This window comes from Equus caballus, chromosome 29, assembly GCF_041296265.1.
Source record: "Equus caballus isolate H_3958 breed thoroughbred chromosome 29, TB-T2T, whole genome shotgun sequence".
Taxonomy (NCBI): Eukaryota; Metazoa; Chordata; class Mammalia; order Perissodactyla; family Equidae; genus Equus; species Equus caballus.
The window spans coordinates 27,098,922-27,123,932 of record NC_091712.1 but is presented as its reverse complement, the minus strand read 5'-3'; the positions used below and the strand labels follow the sequence as shown (position 1 = coordinate 27,123,932).

The window sequence follows — 25,011 nt, the reverse complement described above, 5'->3', positions numbered from 1 at the left end:
TGGATTTGAGTCCCCACTTTGCCAACTACCAGCTGGGTTACTCTAAACACGTTGTTTATTGTCTGTTAATCATTTTCCACGTCTGTAAAATGGGAATGATAACTACCTACCTTCTAAGGTTGTCATTAGAATTAAATGGTTTAACATTCGTACGTGGTGCCATGGTGTTACAGATGTCTGTTACATTGATATTAACAATCGTCATGGAAACATTTAACTTCAAAACAGTCATTTTCCACCAACCAGACGGAAGAGAGGACAGATTGTAATCAACTGAGTCAGAGGAAGGCCTTTTCCAACGACAAAGGATAAACTCAGAGAAATGCTTTTCCTGCCCTGCCTGTTTGAGGATCACTGGTCAAGGAAGTAACCAGACTGTCATTTCCCTCAGGTGTACTGGGGCTGCAAAGAGGTTTTGCAAATCATTGCTTTAAGGTGCTCAGCTGGCAGGTAACCCTGTTTCAATTCCTTAAATGGAAAATTTCAGGCCAAGTGCCACCAGAGAAAGTGAGATGGTGTTATCTAGAATCAAGTCAATTTATCTTTTAACCCATTTCACGCTTGCCAAGGTTTCCTTACAGCAATATCTTAGAGTTTCAAAGACCATTTATATGGCATAAAGGCTTGTTAGAGCTTGTTAGAAAGTCAGAATTTCAGTCCCTCTACCCTCAGACATACTGTATCAGAATTTGCATTTTAACAACAACCCCAAGGGGCTCCTGGGCAGCTCTGGTTGGAGAAGCCTGGCGGAATCCACTGCCTTGCATCCAGAGCAGTGTGAAAAATCCGGAAGTGTCCTCTTCTGGTTCTCCCCTTCCCCACACCCACCCTCTAAGGGCTGCTTTATAAAATCCCCTTATGCTTTCTCTGTACCCTTGAACAGTCTGATGCTCTGCACTCTGCTTGAATGGTAAATATTCACATAACCAATTTGAATAATTCTCCAAATGTGCAAGTATAGGCAAGCCACTGTAAGCCACATGTTTGCTGGGAACCGTGCAATATGAGAGGTCAGAAGATATGGTGATAGTTCACTTAATCTCAAGTTCATGTGAGTGAGCATCAGGTAACAGCAAAATGTTTACATTTTGTGTTCTAATTTATGACTAGTCCCAGGCAGAGCGTATTTCAATACGTAGGGTTAACTAAGTTCTCCGTTCTGTTATGAAAAAATGTGCTGAAGCAGTTAGAATTTCTAACTCAGGAAATCAATTCAATTGATGAGCTCTATTTCTGAAAGGAGTAGCCAGCCCCTTGTCCATCTATTTGCATATTGCTTAGCCCCGTTCCCTGAACATTTTGATCTTTTAATTAGGTTTCCGGTGTTTTCAGTCACTAGATTAACGACCATGCCCAGTCCACTCCTCCCAAGGTGTGAGAGTTGGATAAAATCCCATTTTATAAAAACTCCTACATGGTAAAAGCATTATGAGTTATCTTACCCACTGCGGCTGTTTTATTTCTAGAATACACTCAGCTCATTTATGGCCTAGAAACAGGATCTTTCTTTAGGGTATATCAGAAGAAGTTTGCAGTGCTGTTTGTCCACATGTGTGTGCCTCTCCATAGTCCATTTTCTCTCTTTGATAGTTGCTTGTTACGGAAACCTGTCAATTTAAGTTTTCTATCTATATTTTGTATCTAGATACATATATGTGTATATAGTCATGCTTATCCCACTCTACTTTTTTCAGTTTTTATTTCTAAATGAATTGATTTCAGTTAAATAGTTGAATAAGCCAGTGAAAGCTAATTATCACTGAGAATTATAAAAAAGAAAATAAATGTTCTGTAAGTTTAGAAAATAGGTCCCTGGTCTATCCTTGGAGGGTAAGAGATGGAAGCATCTGAATCTCAAATGTACAAAAAAAAAAAAAAAAGGAAGGCGATCCAGCTGTGCACATCCTGTGATAAGGAGGGACCTGCTGTGTTACCATTGGGCCTCAGTGGCACATGGCTCACTATGGCTCCACCCAGCATGGCTCTGTTAGTCCAGGCCCTGGGATTTTCTGCATTTCATCAGAGAAGACTGCTCTGTACCTTTTTCAGGTTTTCTCTTTTGTGGCTTCGGCCTCATGCATCTGGGAGCTTTCTAGCTATGTTTCGTTATTGTTACATTTTAAAGAAAATTGTTATGTCTACTATGAACAAATACATGAATGACTGATGATCTTCATTTGTCTGGTCTCCTAGTCTCTTCCAATGTGTGATAGTTCCTCAATCTTTCTTTGTTTTTGTGAACTTGACACTTTTGAAGAGTGTTGGCCAGTTATTTTGTACAATGTCCCTGATTTGGGTTTTGTCCATGGTTTCTTCTTGGTTAAACACAGGGCTCACTTTTGGGCAAGAATACCACAGGAATGGTATTTTGTCCTTCATTGTGCATCATATCGGGAGGTACATGATGTCCTTGTGTCTTGTTATTGGTGTTAACTTTGATCACCTGCTTAAGGTGATGTCTGCCCGATTTTGTTTCTTCATTGTAAAGTTACTATTTTTCCTTTTGTAATTATCAAGTACTTTTTGTAAGATACTTTGCAACTATACAAATACCTTGTTTCTCACCATGCTTTCACCTCTAATTTTAGCATACATACTTGCTAGATACAGGCAAAATACTTAGCATAATGTGTGATATATTAAATGCTAATTTCATTCTCCTACCATCAGTAAATATAGTAGTTATGATTATTTCAATACAGCAAAAATGAGGACAACATAACATTGCTGAGAAACGTAATATGTAATTATGATATGATTTTATTAGAAAAAAAAATTGCCTGCATTGATATTAGAAACAACATATATCAAATCATTTCCAGCTATTTGTTAGGAATCAAATAGGGAGCTATTTTTACTTAGGAAACTAGTTATAAGGAACTATTGTTATGCTGGACACATTCATGTACATAATATAATATTAACTATCATTGACTCAGTGCTTATGAAGGTCCAGGTGTTATTTGGTCATTTAATCCTTGCAATAACCTTTTAAAGAAGTGTTTTGACTCTACAGATGACCAAACTATGGCTTAAAGACGTTAAATGATTTATGAAATCACACAGCTACTAAGTACCAAGGCTGGAATATAATTTCAAGTCTCTCTGACTCGAAAACCATGCTAGATCATTCAAGAACTAGGAAAGAATCATTCAAAATTTTAAAATAATGCTTCATCTAGTTGCATTCAAAGAAGATTGTAAAATGTGTCTTAAGGTTAGTAAATGAGTAAAACTACAATAATCTGTTCTAAGCATTTACTGGTGAATGAGTTTTATTTGGACATTAGTCAGTTTCAAGAAAGTTAGTCAATTATTATGTGCATTCTGGAAGAATATATCACACCCCAGTTAAGAAATTAAATTCATTCAGAGTTATCTATGAAACAGTTATCTAATAAAAATGATTATTCAATCATTTTTATTTATTAGAGATATAAATCTTATTGGAAATAAGATTATTTATTCAAGTATTTCAGATGAAAGCCAGTAGCACTAGAAATATCCATCTAAATAAAGCAAAATATATATATATATATTTAAATTTTGTAGTTTCTCTCAAAGTTAATACTTGGCATAAATAAATAAACTGAAAATTATGTCACACAAGACTTTAACGTACTTTTTGAAATTGTTTTTGGAAAAAATAACCCAAATCTCACTTTACCAATAATAATAATAATGATGATGATGATAAATATGCCACCTATTTGACAGCTCCAAGAGAAGAATATGTGCCCCATAAACATAAAATTATTTGAATGATTAAAAAGTGTTAAAATATGTGTGTAGAAATTAATGATTAATCTGTGAATCCATTCTTGAATAAAAGAATGCTCCCTGTACTCTTTAGATCCTTTGCTATCATGAACTCGCGACATCAGCAAGTATTAAAAGTTTAGTTACTACCAGTTTTCTTCCCACAAGTTGCTTTCAGCAGGATTATCCTTATAAAGATGAAATAAAGCCTTGGGGGAACTAGAAACTTGTTGCTTTTATTACTGTGAATAGGAATTTGTCTTATAAGAAGAAAGAGTTTTTATTAATGACATTTTAAAAAATGGTTTTGAGGATTATAAATGTGCCCACTCCAGATTCTTAACTCTTACTAAGAGGTTTCCATCTTTAAGATTTTACAGACGTTGACTAATTTATCTTTGTAATACCACCGAGAAAGAGGCAAACAAGTTAAACTGAAATAGTATGTAGTTAGGATTATAATCCTCATATTGTTAAAAAAGAATTCACAGAGATCATGATAATTAGTCAGAATACAGCAACAGGCATAAGAAAAATATGAAAAAGAGGCAATAAGGTATGGATGCTCTTAGAAATCTAGGAGCATGAACCCAATTGAGTCTGATAGTCTACTCTCAACAGTGATTTCATGGGGTATGTTGTGGGAAAGCATGATGTGGTTTTAAAGGCCACCGTCAGATACACACATATATATAGAGCTATACCTGCCATAAATCTGCACCAAACCCCCTGGGATCTATTCATATACCTCTACAAACTCTTCGAAGAATGTTTCGTAAATTTATCCTCCACCATCTGAAGGAGTGATTCTTTCTTTGCTTATCTCAAAATTACTGTACCCTCCCTTTCAAATAGTTAACTCCTTTCCGCCAAGAGTAAAGAAGCAGCAAATTCAGTTAATTTTATTTATACCACTCATGATCTTTCAAATTTCACTTCTGAGCTTTATTTTGTATATTGCCCAGACCCTTAATTAATTCATTGTGTCTTCGCCTGACAATTTTCCTGAACGTTTTTTCCTTTTACGTTAGATATTTCTTACCAGAGGAGATATGAGATAGGATACTGTTCAAGGTCTAGTAATTACACCAGAGTTTCAGTGTTATGTTCCTTTTTGTTTACAGTGGCTTTTTGTGACAGCATCTGCCTTTCTGGTTGCAGAAGAGTCCTCTGTCACAAATACAATTTGGGGTCTTTTTAAAAATTTTTACCATCTAGCTAAGGGATGCATAATTACGTAGTGACACAGCAAGTCTTGGTGGCACCGTAGTCCACCAGTCACCCAGCTGGAAACCTAGCCTTTATTCTAGACTGTTCCCCTTGCTCCCAACTTTTATGTCTAATTAATCATGATCCTTCCAATTTTACTTTCTACATATATTTAGCCATCCTTTCTGCTCTCATGCCTTCAGGTCTCATCCGACTAACTTCTGGTAGTTCCTTTTAAAGAGTCAGTTTCAGCACCATCTCCTCTGAGTTAGGTGTCCTCTCTGGGTCCTTACTCTGCCCCTGCCTGGTCTTATTGTTTAATCCTTCTGTGATGCTCTTCCCCACCACTCTATGAACTCCTTGAAGGAAGGAACAGGGTGAGACTTATTCCCTGTTTTATCCTCAGCCCCTGACTTAGTGCCTGGTACATATAAGGTCTTGAACAAATTATTGTTCCCTGGATGGATGAACAAACAAATAAAACTTTCCTTCAGCTCCCTCCAATGCCTTTTTTATATACCGTACAGAGACAAAATAATGACCCAATTACCCATGGGCAATTTTATTGAACATATAATCATTTAGCTTCAAAGCACTTCATGAAATCCTAGTGCTTAATCGTTTTTGTTTATGTTTTAGCAATTTTTGGTTCTGTGTGTGTGTGGAATGTATGTGTATGTGTTTTAAGGAGGGATAAAAGTAATTTTCAAAAATTTACCTTCAAGTGTGACTCTTCATTTTATTTTCAGGATCTCAGTAATTCAGAGCATGGACTTTGTCGTCTATTAAACCTAGGTTCAAATTTTGGTTTTCCACTTGGACCATTCTTAACCACTCTGATGCTGAGTTAGTCTCACTTTGAAGCAGTCGTAATATAAACCATATGCAGTTGTTTTATGTGTGTTTGTATATACAGTCATTCATCATTTAACGCCGGGGATATGTTCTGAGGAATTTGTCATTAGGTGATTTCATTGTGCAAACATCATAGAGTGTCCTTACACAAACCTAGATGGTGTAGCCTATTACCCACCTAAGCTATATGTACTAACCACTGTCATATATGTGGTTTGTCATTGACTGAAACGTCGGGATGCAGCACATGATTGTATAGAGAACACTAGGTGAGATATAATAGGGAGACATAACTTGAGCTAAGAAGTCAAGGAAGGACTCTGAGGATGTGACACGTAGCTGTCTCTGTTCATGCTTTGCTCCATATCCCTTCTGTCTGAGTTCACCTGAACTGTTGGAGACAGTTTCTAACATGCCAGCAACTTCCCAACTCAAGTGCTCTGTCTCTTCTTTCTGCCTGAGGGTGCAAGCAAGGGTAATCCAGGGGAGGAGGGGAGTTAACTACCCCAGGAGCAGCCTTTGATCAATGGGAGGTGGGAGTTGGTGGAAAAATGTCCCAGCTGCCTGACCTCCAATGAAATGATTTTGAGGCATGTTTTCTCTAATGTTTCTTGGGGGTCTCCAAGGGAAGACCTGGTGATGGTGGTAACACACCCAATAATGTACCTGTTACTGGTTTTTCTCTTTTCTTTGTCTCGCTTTTCCCACATCCTTTAGCAAATGCTTCCTAGGATCACCTTTCAAACAGACTATCTGCCCCTGAATCATTATGGCAGGGTTGGTGTTTGGGGTACCAACCAAACTAAGCCGAAGTTTAATGAATATGGAAGACATGACCAACCAAGGTTGAGAGATGATTACAGTCAGAAGAGACATCATGTAGAAGTACCAGAGCCAAGGGTTAAGGCTAGCAGGTTCAAGGAACTCAAAGATGTTCTAGAAGACGGGCTGGAACAGAGAAGGCAAGGAGAAAACTGTGAGGTAGCAGGGGCCAGTTAGTGGTAAGCCTTAGAACTCATTTTCATTATTTCAATATTTTCACTATCCTAGGGACAGTGGGATTCTAGATCGAATGATTTGAAGTGGGAGAGCGATACACTAGGTATTATGGAGAATGAATTCTAGGGGAAATGCAGTCAAGACATCCATGAAGAAGTTACTGAGATAATAGTAACCTACACTTGGGGAAGAGTGTCAGTGGTACCTGGAGAGAAATGGGTGGATTTCACATTGAGAGGACAGCACCTTTCTAAATTGCCACTGCTACTCCTTATCAGTATGAAGCAGGTCATGGCAATAACTAAGATAAACTGGGAAACATTTCAATCATTGATTTTGCTCTTCAGGATGATATATTAGCAAATTTTCTTTGAGAACTTATTTACTTCTCAAAAAAAAGTCTTTAACTTATGTATATGTGTATCTCAAACTTATTCTAAAAATATTTAAATGTTTGTGGTGGCTGAGAAACCAATATCATTTTCCTTTGGTTCATCTTTGGTGGTAATTGATAAGTTTGTTAGTGGTATATGTTTAAACCAAACAAAATTCTGGAAGTGAGAATGCCAAAGGGTTGTAAATCTTACCAGTTTTCTCATAAGCCTGGAAATAAGTTAAAATGATGGAGAACAATATACTATAGCAAGTGTCTTTATAAAATTATTTCTGACATCTTCTTTGAGAGATATGATTTTGCCATTGAAGCTTTTATTTTAGGGTTATTAGCAGCCACTAATTTCAGTTAGTGCACTGAAAATGGGTTTTGTTTTTACCATTAGTCAGCATAAAATAAAAATGGTAATAAACTCTTTCTGAAGAAGGAGCTTTCATTAAAAAGGAAAGAAAATCTAATTGAAAGTCACAGTAAATTTTCGAAGATTAATTTCATGCCAAATAAGTCATTAGAAATCTCTGAAGGATATAAAACAGCAATCATTTGCAAAATTGGAAAGAAGTAAATTCAATCTAGATATACTTCTCTATTTTTTTAAATTTGTGTATTTGGAGATAGGTAATATAGAAATCGCTGAATTTTAAAATAATAGCCTCTTACTATAGGTAGTCTGTACGTGCTGTTGAGGTCTAAACCAGCTAATTAATTTCCCTCTGGATCCTTGTATTTGAGTTGATCATCTTTGTTAGAACTCACTGTTTTTCTTCTTTCTTGCCTAGTAATAATATATCTGGTTCATATCATTTCAAAGATACAAAAAAATCTAGGGTTTTTTGTTTCTTTGTTTTGCATCGTTGTATTGTGTTCTGCTTCTGTTATTTTACTGCATATATTTTATATATACTTATGTATAATATATAGGATGACATATAATAATATGTAATATATAATAATAAGTAACTAAATCTATGTATGTATGTATTTATATATAAAACCAGAGCTTCAAGACTCATTTTAGAAAAAACAGGGGCAAAATTTATGAACTTTCTTCCTAAATCTCCAATTTGCCTCTATACAAAGGAAAAGTAGCTCTCCAGTAACCAGCATTTTTTATTCTTCGACTCTGTGCTTTTAAAAGTGGACATAATATACTGAATCTGGAGAGCTCATTGCATCTAAAAAATGAAAATATCTGCAAGTCTAGATCTGTAGGCGCAAGACAGCTTGTTCAATGAAACCGCCTTTCATTATGGGATTTACAGAAGACAAATTGAATATATAATGGTGTAAAATGAAATCTTTTGATTTTTTTTATTCAGTGAAACTTGACAGATAACGTGTTCTACTGTTCTGGAGAAGACTAATCAAACTAAAAAGACCCCTCAAATAACTTGCTCATCATGATGACAGAACTGATTTGCAGTGGCAATGATGATATTAGAGAGAATATCTTGATTCAGAGTTGAAACTTCCAGATTCCCTTTGTAAGCAAAGACCAGACCAAGAGGCCGTAACAGCGCAACTTTACTCTTTTTCACATACTTCAAACATTTAATTACCAGAAAAAATATCCTTTATTACCATATAGGATTCAGCTTTTAAAAGTCAATTACAATAATAATGATGCACATAAAAGCATCATTTTTTTTTAAATGGAAGGCTCTTCATTTTACATTTACTGTTATCCACATTATTGATTTTCTTTTCTGGTTGTTGTTCCTTGCAGAGAGTGAATCTGTCCTTCGATTTTCCATTTTATGGCCATTACCTACGTGAAATCACTGTGGCAACTGGGGGTAAGTGGTTTTCTACCCATTCACCCTAAATAATCTACAGTTTCACTACAGTTATTAGTTTTAATTTAATCCATATTTCAAGAGGGACATTTGTTGGGAAAACCATTGTCTTCTATTGTGAAGTCATGGGTATAAAGAAAACCTGAGAAAGTGTGTAGTTATTGGAAAAACTTTCTGCAGAAAAAATGTGGTTCTAATAATTTTTAGCTTAGATTCACCTCTGCTTTCCTTCTAAGTTTTAATTCCTTTTTGGTAGTATGGTAAAACTGTGGGAATGGGAATAAAGCTGGAAAGAAGAGATGCTTGAACAAGCTGTTGAGGTATTTTTATTTTCTTTCGATGTATATAGTTGATAGATACAAATATATATATATATATATATACACATATATATATATACATACACACAAACACACAATCATATGCATATTATCTTTATTATTTTTTCCTTTAATGTCACCTATGTTGACCAGAAACTCATTTGAGAGTTTTAAAAATAAACATTGAAATTCAGTTTGAATTCTTTTAGTTTTATTTTTCTCCACAAACTTTGGAGGTTAGTTTAGAAGTTAGCAATACTCTAGGAAGGCAATTATCATTTTTATAGTATATCCCAGAAGTCAGAAATATTTTAATTCTTGAGTGCTACTGGCAGAGAGAAAAAAATGCCAGAGAATATGCCTGTAGGCCTAAGACAGAGGAGTGGAGAAAGCAGAAGAATGAGAGAAAAACATAAAAATGGAAGAGTAAGAAGCAAGTTAAAAGAAATCCATGAATGTGGTGAAAATGCAGAGCCCCCGTGCCTGAAGCACCACAGACCAGAGTCTCTTTCCTTCACTGAGTCTTGTTTTTGGTCTTCTGGATGGTATGGAAACTATGTTGATCACTCTTGCCATATTTTTTTATTTTTTTGTGAGGGAGATGGGCCCTGAGCTAGTATCTGTTGCCAACCTTCCTCTTTTCACTTGAGGAAGATTGTCACTGAGCTAACATCTGTGCCAGTCTTCCCTCATTTTGTATGTGGGACACCACCACAGCATGGCGTGATGAGCAGTGCTGTGTCCACGCCTGGAATCTGAACCTGCAAACCTCCATCAAAGCAGCCTGTGCAAACTTAACCACTATGCCCCCAGGCCAGCCCTACTCTTGCCATATTTTAACATGAGACTTAGAAGATATGTAGGATTCAGAAAAAGATTTGTCATCATAAATATCAATAAGCAAATAAAAGTTTTTGAGCACCTATCCCAAGCAATGGTAAATGAATCTACCACTGCCTTAGGAATGCACAGCCTAGTGGACTACCAGACAAGGTGAAGCAGAAAGTAGGGAGTTCCTTAGAAAATACCAATGATGAAATACAAGTTTCCAGGGATGATAAAGCTCAAACATCTGTGAGAATCTTTTAAGACTTTATCGAGAATTATTGTTTAAGATATGCTTTGAAGGATACACAATTTCTATGGTTGTGTAGGGAAGGGTGGGTAGGTCACAAGGAAGAATATCTTGAGGAAATATGTGAAAGAGGAAATGGGTGGAGTATATTTAGGATAGTAAATAATTGAGTTTGAGTGAAGCTGGGGGTAGGTTTACAAAAAATGTGGCATATTAAGGTGAGAAAAGTAGATTGGGGCAATTTTATATGCTACATAGAGTCGATTGAAGTCATTAGTCCTTAATTAGGTAAGTAATAAACTTTAAGAAGTTGAATCTAGTCATCTGTGTAGTGTCTTAAAGTACGAAAAGACCAGAGTTAGTACATATCATTGGAAGAATATTGCAATAGCTCGTATGACAAATATTGAGAGCCTTGGTGATTCTCTGGCTTCAAACCGAGGGAAAGAAATGATGCTATTAGCAAAAATTACAAACTCAAACAGAACTGGTTTTGGGGAAAACCAATGGCTTCTGAAATTATTAAATTTTATGTAAAAAAAGGACAATATATAAGTGAAGGACTGTGTCTTTTTAAACTCACCGTATATTTCTGTGCTAGTGTAGTGCAAGGCATTTAATAGGCATTTAATTAATCTGTTGAAGACTTGAATGAAAAGGGAGAAAGGTAAAATTGAAAGATTTCTCCTATATGCCATAAATTATGTCACACACCTCACATCTTTAAAGTATTATGTAAACATGGTTATCATACTATATGGAAATTAGGCATGTTTTCTGACATTTTGGTTACCAGTATTCCACTGAACTTTAAAAAATGAATTATTAATCACATTTGTTCAAAATCTGTACTCACAGTGGTACAGATATGGGCAGCTTTTCATTTTCAGTTTCTTAAATTGTTTTATCTTTAAAAGTCATGTCAATGATTCAGCCAATATGAAGTAAGATTTCCTTTAGTTGAGTTAGTAGGAAAAAACCCAAACAGATGGCTACATCATCTTTACTGCTCTAAAGTATAATTTTCCTTTGAAAAGATCCTCAAAATAAGTGAAAAATCTGGTGTCTTGAATGATCTCTCTCTTCTTTGAAGAAAACACTAACGTAAAGAAACTTTTTTTCTCCACTTAAAATATGCTAGTATAGAACTTGCGTACATAAATCCATACCCTGTTTAGAGAGGCATAGCCAAGATAATCTAGACATTCAGCTTGGGTTCTTCAAAACGAAACCAGAATCTCCTGTAAAAGTTTCAACTAAATAAATAGCTTTTTGCACCTTCATTGTTCTTTTATTCAATCAATATTGATTGAATCCCTACTATGTGAAAGGCACAGTACATGATCCTTCAGTGTATGCAGGGAAGAATAAATTATGGTTCCTATCTAGGAGCTTAGAATCTAAGAAGAGGAAGGAGTACATGACTAAGCAATAAGAGAAGGATGACGGTAAGTGCTGGAGGAGCAGAAGGTTGCTCCAAGAGGAGATCATTCTTGTTGGGCTGATCAAGAACAGTTTGTGAAAGAGCTAACATTTGACATTGGACTTGAAGAAGGTGAAATTTTAGTAGGCAAAGAGGCAGGTTGAAAAGAGATGGAGAAGGAACGGACATTCCAAACAATGGGATGCTGAGCTAAGGGACAGTGCTGAGCCTTTCTTGAGTGTATTTGGAGGGTTGTCAAGTACATCTGTTTATTTTGAGTGGGGAGTTAGAATCTAGTGAATGAGAGATGGGAAAAGCAACGTGAGATGCTTTGAACATTAGACATTTGGGTGATATCCAACAAGCACTGGGTTTCTCTGAGTAAAGAACCGGCCTGGCCTAATCTGGCAGTGGAGAGCAGGTAAGGTGAGGGGATGAAGGCAAAGAAAGAAGGTTTTTAAATACTTCTGCATGGATTGTAGTGCCCTGACTGTGATAGGTGCAGTGGTGAAGGAGAGAAGGAGCCAGTGAAGACACGATATTTGAGTTGTTTAATCACTGTGGTTGCAAAGGTTTCCAGCCAAAAAGGATCCATTAGGATGCAGTGAACAAAGCTAAGAATAGCTTAAAAGAGGACTTCTGAAGCAGACTTTCGATGGCTCTGTTCTGTGACTGACTAGGTGTTATAAGCAGATAGACCTACCTGACAAATACTCATCACCTTACAAGTCTTCATAAACTTATTAACCATGAAAGACTTGGAAGAAAAATAGACACTACAAGTCAGGTTAAATAAAATAGACCAACGACTCGGATTTTTAAGTTGGAACATATAGGTTTCTATGAAACTGAAATGAACAGAGATAATCTACTGGCTTAATTCTCTTCAACTGTGTCTGCAAATTCCTCTTGAACTTGTTTCTCCCTTGCATTTGGGAAAAAGAAAGTGAAATGTTAAAGTGGATATTTTAAACCACAGTCGCCTGCACTCCTACCTCTCTGTTTTCCCATTTCCCACACCTCCTTAAAACCCCTCGTTCTCTCCCCTTCTCTTCACATAGACACAAATTTATTTAAGACTGAAATGAACTTAATGATAATGTCTTGTGTCATTGTTAGGCTCAACACCATTTGAAAACAGAAAGTAGTTTAAAATTAGAGATATACACATAATTTACCGTGACCTTTCTTTGTGTGGGTGTATGTATATATATATATTTCATTATGAATAAACTTGTTTCTAGTTAAAAATGTAAATAGAAACTAAATATCCATTCATTTATTTATAAACTACAAAAGTGAGTCTTTGTTTATTAAGCATTTTAATTTTAAAAAGCTTCAATCATCCATAAAAATCATGCACAAAATGAATTGGAAATACCATCATATTTTCTGGTTGACTGGTAGCAGACTCAGCAAGCATTCATTTATCTTCTTATTTAAAAAATACTTCAGAATACAGATATTTCAGGCATTAAAAACTGATCCTCTATGCATTTCATAAAAAATATTTCCATTAATGCCACCAGTAAGTTGTGCTGTGTGTGTATCACACTGGCTTTTACTTTCTCTCTATATGAATACTTTAATTGGTTCTTTTTTATTATTAGGCTGCTAAGGTGATCTTTTAAATGCTTCAAAAAGTAGATTTAAGTTTGAGGATTAAACTCAATTAAAAATTAAATTAATTAAATTAAACTCAATTAAAATTAAAAACTCAAACTCAAATTAAAAATCATTTTTAATTCCTATGACTATCACTAGTAATGATATTTTTTCATGAGTCCATCGTGGGTACACATAAATACGATGAGAGAAGGGGGCGGGGTAAGTGCTGCTTTATATAATGGTGAAGAGAAGAGTTGAGGATATCCAGATAATTCTGGCCCCCAAACTTTAAGTATTTAGACAGATTCATAATTGAAATAGTCTGTGGAACTGCATGCAGCTGTACGTAAGATTAGGGATAGAAAATGACATGATTTAAAAATATAATGATGAAAATGTGTTACTTTCCTTGACCAGATGAAGGATTTACCTTCCCTTCCCTTCTACACGAATTTCTAGTTGGAGATTTACTAAGAAATCTGTTTAGATTTTTTTTCAGGGTATGAAAACAGTTTTATTGGGAAAACTTCGTACACATCTCTTTTTTACTTTTTCCATTATTGATATAATTGACATGCAGACCTGTATAAGTTTAAAGTGTTGAATTTTAGATCTATTTTATTTTGTTTGCCACATGGTAATTAATAAAATATAAAATGTTCGTTAAGTAATCAATGTTTAATATCTGAAAAATTAATATATGGCATTAAATATAGTCAAACAGGCAAAAGTAAAATATACATCTCTCTTCTTCCCCTGCCTCCTAGACCACTAGCTCCCCTCCCAAGAAAAAACAACTGTTATTCTTTGAGCTGTTATATTAAATTCAAATTTAGACTAATTTCCTCTATCTGATCAATAATAGTGTTTTTCCCTATAAATCCCCAATAAGAGACATTAAAAAAATAGTAGTGCATATTATTTTGATTGGGTTTTCAGGAATTATATTGCCAAATCTTTCAGCTGCTTCTTTGTCCTCACTTTAAAACAGTAGTATTTTAATTGTAGTCTCAAGTAATATTTCATGCTTTTTAGAGGGACTTGATTAATAAGTTATAAAAGGCTTCTTAAGAGCAGAAAAGAGTTAGTTGTTACTCATGATGATTGATTTATAAACACTAACCCCATCGTTTTTCAAGTATATAAGCACATATAGCAGGACTTGATGCATCCATTAACTTTCTGAATCTAGGGAAAAAGTAAATGGAGTTATTTTGTCTTTATTATTCTTATCATTAACAGAGAGCAGAGACTATGGTATCTGGAGACATGATGCATGAAGGGAAGGTATTGAAGGGATAGATGCTGGACAAAAATAAATCCATTCCAATTTGGTTCACTAATTTAAAGTAACAAACTCAGGTCTCAGGGATTCCTGAACAGAAAGATAAATTATGTGATGTCTGCTTTGCTGTATCTAAATGATTCTCTGAAAACCTGAGAGTTTGTCTTAGCAGTCCTCCTTGATAATTTCCTCTTCCCCAGACTGTCTAGTGTCAGGAGCAGATTCACCCACATGACTACATTTATTTCCCCATAATTGCATATTTACAAGCCCTTTTGTTTTTACTACGCATCTACATGTCATATTTCATCAGCACCGGCTTCTTGAGGCTGGGAGTGTAGTGTAGTGGGAGATTAGAGCAATAGGAGGCCCAGAAAGGAGCCGCCTAGGAGCTAGACTTGAGTCAATAGGTATAAGCAAGAAAAATACCAGAGGCAGAAATATAAGTAGAACAAAGGACCAGAGTTATAGAAAAACAAAAGAGAGAGGACTCTTAGTACATGGTGGATGTCATGATTGGGGACAGGAATGGAGGAAGGTTGATCAGCCAAGATGAGCCTGGGTATAAAGATTCTGCAGGCTCATCCCATTCCATTGCCATCACAGGCACAGAGTCGTCTACCTATTGCTAGTAGTTAGACAGTCACTTGGGAACGTTTGCTTCTGGAAAGCACCATTTATCCTCCTGTGGATCCAGGCTTTATTTGAAACATTGGCAATGAATGTTTTGCTTTCACTCTTTCCTAGTCACTGCCTTAATAATTCAGATAAATAGCAATATTACACAGATGCTCAAATACGTCATCCAGTTGAAAACAAAGGGAGTCGGGAGTCTAAGTGACTCTGTTTAATTAATAGAGTAACAACGTACAGCAGATGCGCTAACGTTCTCCAGTTATGGAAAGGAAATTTAAAAAATACTAAGAAGTGCTGAATCGTTAGATGCTGGCCGTTTCAGGAATGAGTTCAAAGAGCTCCCTCAATTCCTACTGGAGCCAGCAACTGAAATTCATATTTTTGGAGAAGCAGTCTAGCATCTAGGTCAAAATAAATAGACTCTTGAATCAGAATGTGTGAGTTCATAAGTCAAGCCAGTCGTAGCTGTCTGATCTTCAGCAAATTACTTAATCTCGCTTGCCTCCCTTTCCTGATCGGTAAAATAGCACAATGAAAATACCTAGCTCATAAAGATTTTTGTCAAGATTAAATTAACTAATATACGTTAAAGATATCTATTTTACAGAAAATGCTATATTATTATTATACTTTTTATATGGAAGTTTTCTCTTTTATTCCTTTTCAAAATACTTTCTCTGTAAAGCTGTGCTTGCTAGTTAAAGTAGTTTGTCTGTTGTTTCCTTTGGTGACATTATCCATAGCTCAGAGGGTGTTTAGAGACTGACTCGTCATCATCTCTAACTGCTCCTTTTAAAGGCCAGCGCATCCATTCATGACTGGGAGGTATAATAGCATGTAGATGACAGGGGATGCCCTCTTATCAGCATGGGTATATCCGTCATCTCTAACTGCAGTACGGAATCTCCTCTAAAGACCTCCCAGTGCTGACATTCTGTGACTCTCTGACCATCCAGAAGTCTTAAAAAATTTATCAATTTTGTAACACATGGCAGAAGAATCTTGAAATGTTTGTCTAACTGTGGTATCATAGATCATAACTGAGTAACAGGCATTATTATAATCAGCAGGACATACATATCATTATGCCTCTTATTCTACCTTTTGTATAACAAGGACTTTAAGGACAAGTCATCAAAACCTAAAGTTAGTTTTGGGTAAAAGATGGGAATGAGGGATGGGCACACCCCCAACAGCATCCAGGTTGCATTTCATAGACTTGAGATTCACTTAAGCGCTAATAATCCAACTTGAAAATGTATTGGACACCCAACCCCAAATGCAAAGTTAAATATTTGTTTAGTTAAATTTATGCTTGCTATTTTGCCTTTGAATCAGGAGACAGATTTCTTTATGACTACCTATCATTTCAGTGCTAAACCTTTATTTTCAGGATCTTTTCCTATTTTTTTAATATATCACAGAAAACCAGTGGGTATGATGTGAAAATAGGTCCAAATGTGTTCTTACTTCAACTGATACAGCTCTAGAGCTGAGACATAGTATTAAAAAATAATAGGTCTAAATATTTTCTAGACTATTTTTAATGGGATTATGGTGTGTTCAGATTACCTCATTGATTGACTAGCCTGAGGGCTACAAAGAGATTTTTATTTAATCTACTGGAATTCTTGTTCAAATGAGAGATTTCTGCTGAAGGCAATGAAGATGGGGAACAATGCCTTTTAATTGGTTTATTATCAATTTCCACAGCTACTTTAAAAAACAAGCATCTTTCAGTTAATGGCTTGTAGAGAAAATCCACAGCACTTTTAGATTGCTCTAGAAGTAGAAAAGTAAGAGAATTTGGTACAGTTAGATTTTGCAAAGAAAAATACTATATAAATGATAAAGAGTGAAATCTCCTTTTTAAATTTTTTTTTTTAATTTTATTTTTTTCCTTTTTCTCCCCAAAGACCCCCGGTACATAGTTGTATATTCTTCGTTGTGGGTCCTTCTAGTTGTGGCATGTGGGACGCTGCCTCAGCGTGGTTTGATGAGCAGTGCCATGTCCACGCCCAGGATTCGAACCAACGAAACACTGGGCCGCCTGCAGCAGAGCGCGCAAACTTAACCACTCGGCCACGGGGCCAGCCCCCTCCTTTTTAAATTTTTAAAAATTGTGGTAAATATATACATAGTATAAGATTTACCATTTATTAATTTATTGTTGATGAAATTTTAGTCATTGAGTTCAATTTGGAATAACTTTTTTCTCCTACTTCTTCATTTTTTCAAGTGGTAATTTCTTTAGTAACTTATCAGTTTCCTCCAAAATGCCTTCAAAACACAGCTGTTTCCCCAAACTTTACATTAGTGCATTCTTGTAAGCAGAATTTACTGTTTTCTCTCTCTTTACCTTTCCAGTTCTCAACCATTAAAGATTGTCTTGGAGAAATTTTTTTTTAAAGATTTTATTTTTTTCCTTTTTCTCCCCAAAGCCCCCCAGTACATAGTTGTACATTCTTCATTGTGGGTCCTTCTAGTTGTGGCATGTGGGACGCTGCCTCAGCATGGCTTGATGAGCAGTGCCATGTCCACGCCCAGGATTCGAACCAACAAAACACTGGGCCGCATGCAGCAGAGTGTGTGAAGTTAACCATTTGGCCACCGGGCCAGCCCCTCTCTTGGAGAAAGTTTTAAAGCTATTTCTTTTACATTAGATAAAATTTAATAAAACTGGTTATATAATTTGGAAGTTATTGAGTACTTGTAACTTCTGTACAGTTTAAAAAATAAGACTTATAGAATATTACATAACTGAAAATTAACATTATAAGATCGTGTATTAACATGAAAAGAATGCTTATGATAATTGAGATACAGAATTATAATTACATTATGATGGTGATTATTTTAAAATACAGAGGTAAGTAGAATGGAAGGCAAAACGAATGCTGATTGTTCTGGAGTGGTGGTATTGTGAGTGGTTATTTTTCTGAACCCTAGTTGCCAAATGTTAAGTTGAAAATTATTAAGTTTATATTTCAACCTTCCTATATTTATTATTATGAAAAGTGAATAGGACTCTGACTTCTTTTCAATAGACATGGCTACCTATTTTAACACTATTTATCATTTTGTATTTCTCCCACTCCGACAGTGCTACTTATTTGCTAAATTCTCTTATTTTCCATAGGAATTGAAATATATTATTTAGATTAACCTGATTTCTTTTTTCATAAGTGCAAAATGAAACTATAAAATACACTATAAGAAAACTGGAGTTATTTTGTAATCCTGAAATTCAGAACATTTTTATAAGAATGATATAACGCCCAAAAACCAAAAGAAATTATTGATAAGATTGCATATATTAAAGTTGGCATTTTAAGAAATTCATGGCAGTTAAACACCATTAATTAAGAAAAAGGAAATAAAAACCTGGAAAATATTTGCAGTGCATCTGACAAAGGGCTACTTGTTCAATATGTAAAGAGCTAGTGTAAGAAAAAGACAAATATGGCAGCCGAAGAAAAAGAAAGTGACAAAGGCAGTTTTATTAAAAAGGAATTTCAGGAATTTCTCATTTCAGCTCCCAATCTAACAGCAAGAAAAGCTGGACAAACTGAAAATCAACAACTCTCACTGGACGCACCAGAGAGCTTAGATTACAGGGCAGACCACCATCCCCCAAACCTAGAGAGTGCATCCAAAGAGACACAATGGTGGCCTGATTACCTGGAGCAGAAGCCACTGGAACCACAAGTGATAATAACATTTAAATGGTCATTTAAATTTCAAGGAAGACAGAGTTTGAGTGTGGATAAGCCTAAGAGTAAGAAACTTCTGGAGTCTCCAGTCTTAGGGGGGACCCTTAAATTTTATGGGCTTGACCTGTCTGAATCCCATCAGGTTCTCATATTGAGTTCTGAAAAAGGTCCCCTCATGGCTTTGCTGGGAGAAGAGAGGAGTAATCATTGTGACATACACCCAGATCCTTCTCCTAAACACACCCAGAGCCTTCTCCTAATCAAAGGTTAGAGCCCCCTCAAACCTTCCTGCCTCACATAAAGGGAAAATAAAAATACATGGTCAACCAGAGTCAGAATTTCCAAGAAATAGACTGGAAATACTACAGCCAGGAAGGGCCGTATGAGGCAGGGGGAAACTATTCCACTAGAGAAACACTTGTAAAGGTTTGGGTTACAGTCCAAAGACACAGGCCCACTGACGACTCAGAACCTTCTAATGTTGAAAAACAAAGAGAAAAAAGAATGGGAAAAAAATAGAATGTCCAAGAACTATGGGACAATAATACAAGATGTCACGTACACATAATTGGAAATATTAGAGAAGACGAAAAAGAGAACAGAGCAAAGGAACTATCTGAAACAATAGTGGCTAAGAACTTTCCAAAATTAATGACAGACACCAAACCAGGGAGCTCAGAGAACACCAATTAGAAAAAACAACAACAACAAAACCACACCTGGGCATATCATTTCAAACTATATATATATATATATAAAAAGGCAAAGAGAACATCTTAAAAGAACCCAGAGAAAACCAAATCTTATTACAAAATTATCAACCAGTACTCCTCAACACTCTCAAAGTCATCAAAAACAAAGAAAGCCTGAGAAACCATTACAGCCAAGAGGAGCCTAAGGAGATAAGACAACTAAATGTAATGTGATATCCTGATGGGATCCTGGACCACAAAAAGGATATTATGTAAAAACTAGGGAAATTTGAATGTCTACTTGATAATTTAGGTAATAATTATGTCTCAATGTTGTTTCATTAATTTTGACAAAAATACTGTATTACTGGATCTGGCCCCGTGGCCAAGTGGTTAAGTTCATGCGCTCCGCTGCAGGTGGCCCAGTGTTTTGTTGGTTCGAATCCTGGGCGCGGACATGGCACTTCTCATCAAACCATGCTGAGGCAGCGTCCCACATGCCACAACTAGAAGGACCCACAACGAAGAATATACAACTATGTACCGGGGGTCTTTGGGGAGAAAAAGGAAAAAAGTAAAATCTTTAAAAAAATAAATACTGTACTACTGTAAGGTGTTAATAGTATGAGAAAACACGTGTGGGGTATATGGAAAGACTCTGCACCATTTTTGCAACTTTTCTCTAAATCTACAACTGTTCTAAAATTTAAAAAGTTGAAAAAAAAGAAAGTACCGTTGATTGTTAAACATATGGAACAACGTGTAATCTCACTCCTAATTAGAGAAATGCAAATTAAAAACTACAATGAGATATTATTTCCACTCATGAGAGTTGGAAAGATTCTAAAAAAACAAGGTTTGTAAGTCAATAACTTTTTAGGGTATGGAGTAAAAGGTGCTCTCAAGCATTCCTGGTGTTAGTTATTGTCGATTGAAATATAAAATGTTTAAGCGACACTGTCCTTTCTACTTCTAAAGATATATCCTGTAGGTGTAGTCACACATGTATGAACTAATATATAAGGATATCCATTGCTAAGGATTGAAAACAACCTGAATATCCATCAATATGGACGTTCAGCTTGTGGACAGGTGAAGTAAGTTGTCGGGCACCCACAGAATAGCCCACTACATAGCCTTTAAACAGAATGAGGTAGCTCTGTGTGTGCTTAGTGAAAAAACAAGGTGCAGAGCAAGGTTACATACATATTTGTGTATGTGTGCATGTATATGTTTGCAGACAGATGTATTTATAGATGCATAAACTGTCTCTGAAATCATTTGGAAGAAACATATATATGCTTTCAAGTGCATAGAAATATCTCTGGAAAGATATACAAGGAGCTATTAACAGTGGTTACCCTTGAAGAAAATTAGTGGATCACTGGAGGTCAGGGATAAGAAGGAGAAGTAAATTTGGCAATCATTTGTGCATTTCGAATTATTACTATTTGCATGTGTTACCCTGTCAAACACTATTAATATTTAAAATTCGTATTGGTAAGAATTGATAGGGAATAAATCCATCCAGTGCATGTATTTGTTTTTATTTAATATAATCTTGTAAAAGATATTCATCAAACAAACTAAAATTTTGAAGAGTACAAGATCTAAAGCTATTTTCATAATTATTTTTATTTCAAAATTTCTTGCATCTTGGAATTTGAGGTAGAGAAAATTGTTCATGAAATCGCCATTTTTATTAAGAGTATGTGTTTACATTGTTTACTGAAGGGTCTATCAGTGCTATGCTAAAACATAGAAACCAAAACTCTAGTTTAATATATCTAAGGTTCCTGGGGATAAACCTGAATTAATATCAAATTGCTGAATATGGCAGTGAAAGAAGGGCAGAAAAAGGATTTGAGTGATTCTTGGTTTAATTCTAACAGTTATTTTAAGAATAGAAGATATCTGTATCTAATTTATCAACATATTTTTATGTTATTAGCAACTATTTCATTCATTAACGATATAATAATTAGAAACTGGAAACAAATTCCTGAGCGTTTCCTAAGGAGAAATAGGCAAATGTAAACGGCTTGTAGCTGTTATGAGAAGCCCTCAGATTTGTCAGCAAGAGGTAGCGGGACTGCGAGAAAGGACTGCTGAGGAAGAGGAAGAGAATTAGAAATGAGTCAGGTCATAGCTGGTGGAGCTCCTCTTGCTGTGTGCTGGACATTTTTAAATTAGGATGTTGTTGTGGCTTGAATGTCTGTGTCCCCCCCAAATTTACGTGTTGGAGACCTGACCCCAGTGTGGGTGGACGTGGAGATGGGACTTCTAAGGAAGTGATTACAGTTAAATGAGGTCACAAGGGAGGGCCCTGTCCCCTTAGAGGAAGAGACACCAGAAAGCTCACTCTCTCCTGGCACACATGCTCAGAGAAAAGGCCATGTGAGAATTGGGGGAGAAGACAGCTGTCTGCAAGCCAGGAAGGGAGCTTTCAATAGAAACCAAACCCTGCCAGAACATTGGTCTGGGACTTTCCAGCCTCCAGAACTGTGAGGAAATAAATTTCTGTTGTTTAAACCACCTCTACGGTATTCTGTTATAGGGACCTGAGCTGACTGCTACAGATGTCCAAAGGGCTGGTGACTTTGGACTTGAAACCAGACAGGAGTCAAACTCCAGACATAGAGATTTTCTGGACCAAGGTGATACTTAAGTTCTTGGCAATGTCCCGATACTGAGTAACCTGCCTTTTAGCCAAGCTATAAGGAGCAGGAGCCAGCGTCTGAGAAGCAAAAGCCTGGCTGGGGCTCAGGGCTGGCTACAGCAGGGTTGTAGAATGAGAAAGGACAGTAATACTTTCAGGAAGCCAAAGCAGAGCGTCATCCTGAGAAACTGAGACGTTCTATGGAAGGTGGGTAGACGGCTGCTGCTAAGTGAAGGCATAGGGTCAGGAACTAGTACAGGCCGGAAGGGACGGAAGTTCCAGACCACAGGGTTCCTCAAAAAGGGCAGCTGTATAGGACAATAGCTGTTGGCTGCCTTCAGTGGGTATACGATTGGACAGAAGCAAAGATTGGCTTGATGGGACAGTCTGCAAATACCTTAATCGAGTACTTGGTCAAGAATGTGTAGAATGAAAGATTTCAGGACCAGCTACTGAAGGCGCTCAGGAAGACAGTGGTAGAGGTAAGGAATTACGTTAGCTCTGTTTCTGTAAAAATATCTCTTTGAGAAATCTGTGTCTTTTTAACATTGTCCAAGTGACATCCTTATTTCAGTATATTCCTTATGAAATAAATAACTTGTCTGTTCCACAGACTTATAGAATATCTCAATTACTTGACTTTTCTGTGTGAATATAGATGGCATGACTCTCAGGTCAAGGACAAAAGCATGTATTTATTTTTCCTCTAGAGGCAATAAGTTGTTTGTACAATGGTTGCTCCTACAGCATTTCTCCTGCAGCTTGGCACCCGAAGTACCAGGCTCTCATCTATTGGGGGGTAGGGAGAGGGAAACTGCCATTCAATTCTGTTTTAAAAATCTTACTTTCATAGGCTAAGCTGCAGCTGTCTTTTTCAACACCTCATGCTTAGCAGGTAACTGCCACTGAACTGATAAAATATTAGAATGAATAACAGACTCCCTCCAAATTACCTGGAGTGCTTCTTAACAGTGTGGATATCTGGGTCCTGCCCCAGACCTGCTTACAGGGACTGATCTGGAATTTCTCTGTAGAGGGGGCAAGGGGCCAGGGCCCTGGTTAGCAGCTGAGGGCAAGGGAGAGATGAATCTAGTAAATGGTCTTTAAGCTGTGTTTGCATAGCAAGAATACTGTTTTTTGCCTAGATTCTGTTTCGTTTTAATAAAAATGGCAACATTTTCTAACATTTCATATTTTAAAATGCCTGGAAGATTTGTACTTTTAATTATTACTATTTTATTTGGGAAGACGTGGGAAAGCTGATATGGAGGGTGAAGACTAAAAGCCCCATCCTCAGCAACCTCTGGCCACTACCACTCCCTGCTCAATCTGATTTTCACAAATCCCCCAGGTGATTCTTCTGTTTACTATGTTTGCTAAGGGGACAAAACAGATTTTAAGAAACATGGTGCCTTTATGTAACATCTGGTCAGTGGAGAATCTGTAATAAAAACAAACTTATGAAAATCTTTCTACTTACACCATAGAGAAAGCAATTAGAGGTTTCAGGCATAAATTCAACTGCAACTGCCTATAAACCGTAAAAGCAAAAAAAAGTCACTATTCATCCCTGGATAGCGGATCTAATTACTTTCTTGTAATTGTTTGCTTGACAGGTCAAGATTTAGACTATTGAGCGCAGGATTGTTCTTACAAGGCTCAATGTCACCTCTGCTTTGTGTCTGTCTTCCAGAGTTTTTCACTGGGGACATGTACTTGTTTTCCATTTTTTGCGGTCTGGCAGTCTTTAAAAATAGTTCGTGCGTGATGTTGTTCATTAACTTTTCCCCAAATCTATGCTTTAAATTACAATATGATTTATCCCCTCCTACCTTTTTCTTTTTTGTTACTGTTTTCTTTAGGAAATAAGGGAGTTCTGCATATTCTTATCAGCATTTTCCCAATGCAAAGCATAGATTGACAGTTTCCTCTCAGTTTGGTCCAGATGCAAAATGTTGGCTGGCCTCTTCAAATTACCATGATAGTCATATGTCATGTGGATAAGATCTCAAAAGGAGGATAGAAGAGAAAACTTCTAATGTTTTCCCCTTCAGGGATTCAATAAGACAGTATTTGTCACAACCACCTCATTCAAACAACCCACTGTCAAAGTGAATAACATTTGTAGCAGCCCCTTGAAGAATCAAGCCTGTAGCACGCCAGAGCAGTTAACTTCCGAGAAGTCGTGTAAACATCAGTCTGAATAACTGTGGTGCCACTTACACTCAAGCAATGTCTTTTCTAAGATTGAAGTCTTCCGTAGGAGAGCCTTTTTATCCTAAATGTAAGCCAAAAGGATGTATGAAAAATCCAAGTCTTCCAAATTTTAAAGGATAAAGAATAAACTCCTAACTAAGAAGGGGCTACCATGAGTCCCCAGTTTTGGAAAGGCAGAATTCAGAACAAAAGTGTCAAAATATCATTATGGAGGTCTGGATTTTATGATGTATCAATCTGCTTGGGGTTATTCGTTCAAATACACATGGCCCATCCTTTCCTGTGGGAATCAAACTTGTTTCTTCTTGGCCTACATAGGCCAGCACGCACCCTAGCCTTTTATCTGGCGACCACATATTAGGTTTGTAGAT

The 25,011-nt window shown here is 36.4% G+C and overlaps 1 protein-coding gene across 2 annotated transcripts in view; it reads left to right on the top strand.

The window, feature by feature from the left end:
- The window catches only part of PLXDC2 (plexin domain containing 2), a 412,633-nt gene that overhangs the window by 202,775 nt on the left and 184,847 nt on the right, over positions 1–25,011 (top strand). For both annotated transcript variants that reach the window (XM_070255121.1, XM_014737064.3), the window contains exon 5: positions 8,943–9,012. In XM_070255121.1, the coding sequence (XP_070111222.1) occupies positions 8,943–9,012 (70 nt within the window). The remainder of the gene's footprint in view (positions 1–8,942; positions 9,013–25,011) is intronic.